At 45.7% G+C, this 4,157-nt stretch overlaps 1 protein-coding gene across 1 annotated transcript in view; it reads right to left on the bottom strand.

Annotated features, from left to right (window-relative positions):
• LOC118739248 overlaps positions 1 to 3,449 on the bottom strand; it is a 57,118-nt gene extending 53,669 nt beyond the window's left edge. Inside the window, exon 1 of the mRNA XM_036470464.1 lies at positions 769 to 3,449. Coding sequence (XP_036326357.1) covers positions 769 to 3,040 — 2,272 coding nt within the window. The 5' untranslated portion in view covers positions 3,041 to 3,449. The remainder of the gene's footprint in view (positions 1 to 768) is intronic.
• Between the last annotated feature and the right edge of the window lie 708 nt (positions 3,450 to 4,157).

Here is a 4,157-nt window from a genome sequence, read left to right as displayed (position 1 = left end):
ATTTTATTTTATTTTATTTTATTTTATTTTATTTTATTTTATTTTATTTTATTTTATTTTATTTTATTTTATTTTATTTTATTTTATTTTATTTTATTTTATTTTATTTCATTTTATTTTATTTTATTTTATTTTATTTTATTTTATTTTATTTTATTTTATTTTTTTACTTCATTTTATTCTATTTATTTCGTTGTACTGTATTTTTTATTATAATATTTTTTCTTCGTTCTTTGTATTAATTTTCATTATTGGCGTTTTCCGATTTGTTCAGTATAATAATTTATTTATTTTTTTTTTAAATTTTCTTTATTCGATAAAAATAGTTTTCTTCTCAGACATCGCGACCAAGCATGAGAAAATATAATTTCTTTACGCTAATGGGATTTGCAATTAGTGTTATGTCATTGTTGACAAAATCAACTCAAAAAATCAAAGACTATAAAATAGCAAGCAAAAAAAATTCGAACTTTTATGGGTCAAACTAAGAACTGCTCGCATAACCAAGAAAAAGTGAAAATTTTAAATTTCTAGTATACCGATATTGCTCACTAAAAAGGTTTGATTTTTAACTTTTAAGACTGCTTGAAAATTTTTAGATCTTTTACTCGCATCATAATTTTCTTTACATTTTTTCGTCTTTTCAAAGGCAGTTTGCCCATTTCATTTGAATTTCCATCGCACTGCTGTGTCGAATTTCACCTCCACTCAAATTTACTTAAAACTACTGCAAAAGTCTTAAAAAACAAATCTCAATCGATCACTCACCTCCTCCGCCCAGCCCATTCGAGCAGTGCTTCATGCTGGCGCCGTTCCCCGTATTTGTCGCCGAATTTTGCATGCCTCCGCCCATCACTCCGTACTTGATTGGCTTAAAGTGAAAAAATGAGGGCGAATAGCCGGAGCCAGCACGACTAAGCGAGCTGAATTGCTCCTCTCGATCCTCCACGTATAGGCCCTCCTTGCCCATGGCGGCCAATTGTCGGCCCTTCGGCATGAACATCACCAAGAAAACAGTTGCCGATGTCGCGATTAGACCGAAAGCGATGCAGGCATCCTTGTGCCGTTCCGCCACCGCCAGGCCGCACAGCATCCAACCCAGCCAAATGGGTATGGCGCCGCCAATGGCCAGTCCGATGTAGGTGGCCTCGCGGTAGTTGTCGCGTATGCCGCGCGATTTTATGGCCAAGACGGCGACGAACACGATGAGGAAGACGATGTAGATAAGCGAGAAGAGCAGCTCCGAGAATTGTGTCTTACACAGCGGTATCAGCACGGTGCTAGCAGCCGTGATGCGCGCGTACAAATCTGCGCCCAAGCTTGAGCTTACCGCAGCTGCTGAGGGCGCAATGGTCGGCGCGGGGTTGTGTGACTGGAAGAGCACTGCGAAGGTCTGCGCTGCCGATGTGGCGCTGCTGGAAGCTATGGTCGGTGCCAGCAGGCTGTTGCCCAAAATAGGCACACTCTGCGTGTAAATCTCAGGCGGCTGGGTGAGCAGCCACTGTGTGCCTATGGCGACCTGTATGAGCACAGCGAATAACAGCAGCAGGCCTTGGTAGGGCGCCGGTAGATAGACGCCACCATTTAGACTGATGAGGAAGACGCATTTGACAAGCAGCGCAGCGAAGACCAGCGCGTAGGCAACGCCCACACCAAAACGTATGGTGCCACAGGTAAGCAGGGAAGGTTGTGCCGTCAACACGGCTCCCAGCCCGGCACAGGCGAAAAGTCCCAGCAGCAACATCTGTCCGAGGAAGAGATGACGACGTGAGGGCGAAGTGCGCCACGCTTTGAACAGCACGAAGATTTCAAAGGCGGTCATCATTAGCATGGTGAGCGCAGCCAATACCAACACCGGCACCACCCACGGCTCCTTGCGCAGTCCAGTGAAGGGCAGGTGTGTTGGCACCATGGACGGCGATACTGCGGCGTGTCCCGTGTGCGCTGTGTTTGAGGTCGCGTTTGCTGGCTTGGGTGCTACAATTAACACCGAGCGTGGTCCGCCAGCGGACGCGCCCGAAGGAGGTGGTTGTAGGTAGGTGGGTAGCACGGCTGCCTTGGCACCTGTGCGTGCTGGCGTGCCTGGCTTGTGCGCACCACGCGGTGACGGTGTGCTGGACGGCACGACAAAGAACTCAGTGGACATGACGACGAGGCGGTCCGCCTTGGAGATGTTCGCATCCTTGCTACTTAAACTGGGCGTGGTGGAGTCCAGCAGCAGTCCGCCTATATTTGTATCCTCGCGCCTACTCAGCTGCTTGCTGCGGCGTTGCGTTGTCGCTGGTGCAGCCGTGTAGTGAGCCTGTTCGACGCCTAAGTCCATTGTGTATAATTCGATTTTCGGTTCAACACTCACACTGGCGGCGCTAACGCCACTTGCGCTATTATTGCGCAATATATTCACTTCGGTAGTCGAGTTTGCGGCTGTGGCACGTGCCAACGCTTTCACACTAGCTGCCGCGCCACTTGCACTATTTCCACTCACGTAACTCACCACATAATTACTTTTACTCAAGAGGCTATTAACTTGCCTTTGACTCGGCGTCACATTCGCCACTATTGCACCGGCCTTTTTGCGCAGCGGCAGCAAACGGTCACCGAAACGCGGTTCGCGCGCGCCATACAGACCCATCGCCTGAGCCATGGCTTCCGACGTGCCCGCCACTGCTGTACTTGTGTCATCGATGTAGTTTAACCCGTTTACCTGCGAGGCGACTACTAGCAGACACCACAACAAGTTCATGGGCCATATAGAGCGTTTACATGCCCCGCGACGCGGTTCCGCAGTTATCGCGCACGTCATCTTCGACTTCGTCGCCGTAGGGGTTATCGTCTGGCGGCTAGTCACTTTCTTCTTTGTGGCATGCCGCATTTTCTTGCACACATTTTCACTTTGCACTTTCGCACACTTGCCGGCGCGCGTTAAAATTCTATATGGGTTCTCGTGCTGGCAGCCGACCAACGACCGTCCTACTCGACGGAGCATGCCCAACTGTTGATGTGTGCATACGCAGTCTATCGCTGCATCCGTTACGAGCATACAGGCCAGCAGAAATTGCGCTAGCAGTAGAATAACAACTCAAGTCGAATTATTTTTAAATCGCAAAAAAAATATATTTGCAACTATATTATTTTATTTTTCGGTTTAAAGCACAAATTTACCACTCCGTGTGCTTCGAATGCTTTGCTTCGTTGCTGCTGGCCACTCGATACTCAAAATTCAACTGTTGAACCGTCAACACTTTGCGCCCTATCCGCTTTACACGTCCGTTCGCTTTGCTCAACTGCCGCAGACTGTTGTCGGTTGTGCGGCCGATAGGTCTTCTGCACTGCTGCCAGCAACTTTGGCGCCTCGGCATTTGAAACTTGGTGTTTGGCCATTTAATGTGGCAACTTGTTTGGTGTTGGAGATGGCGGTTCGCGGATCGATTCGAACCAAGTTTCAATGAGTTTTTGTGAAGTTTAGTGGTAATATTTGAAATTTGCAGAGGTCGTGGGTATTTATGCAGCAAAACTAAGTGAGTTCGGTGGTTTTTGTTATTTTGGGGTTTCTTTGGGGCAGTTGTATTAATATTAATATGGGAACAATCTTTTATTGAGTAGTTAACTTAAAAATTTCACAATCTTCAGGTGCCAAACGCAATGATACAATGGCCCGTATTTTTTTGTGCATGGTTTGTGCAAACAAGTAATAGGAAAATACCTTTATCAATATTTTAATAAGCACGTAAACTGGAATAAGTAAGTAAGAAACTTCACTCACGAGGCGCCATTTATTTCTCAAATGTTTCATCACTGTTTTAGTCGATTAATCGATTTGTCAGCCAGTATTTACGTTAACGTTTGAGGTCATATTAATGATCTTTAACTTACCTCGGTAACTCAAAACTCTGCGGCTATTCAGATTAGTGCGGCTGGTGCACGTAATCCTTCAATATTTCCTCAACTTTTTAGTATAGAATTCTCTGCGAGGATTGCTAGTTTCAGCTTGATTTCCTCAAAAAAAAAACTCAGAGGCATTGCTGGTGCATTAGACCAAAGCTTAATCCTTGAGCTGAGTTCAGATCGTATCTTCATTCTGCCGAATAAAGTGTAGAGCGATAAGCAATTCAAGCCAGTTTTTAACGGCATGAAATTTTTAAGATTACGCCAGATAT

This window comes from Rhagoletis pomonella, unplaced genomic scaffold (genome assembly GCF_013731165.1).
Source record: "Rhagoletis pomonella isolate Grant_MI unplaced genomic scaffold, Rhpom_1.0 Rhpom_scaffold_00005, whole genome shotgun sequence".
NCBI classification, from domain to species: domain Eukaryota; kingdom Metazoa; phylum Arthropoda; class Insecta; order Diptera; family Tephritidae; genus Rhagoletis; species Rhagoletis pomonella.
This window is presented reverse-complemented; position numbering and strand designations above follow the sequence as displayed.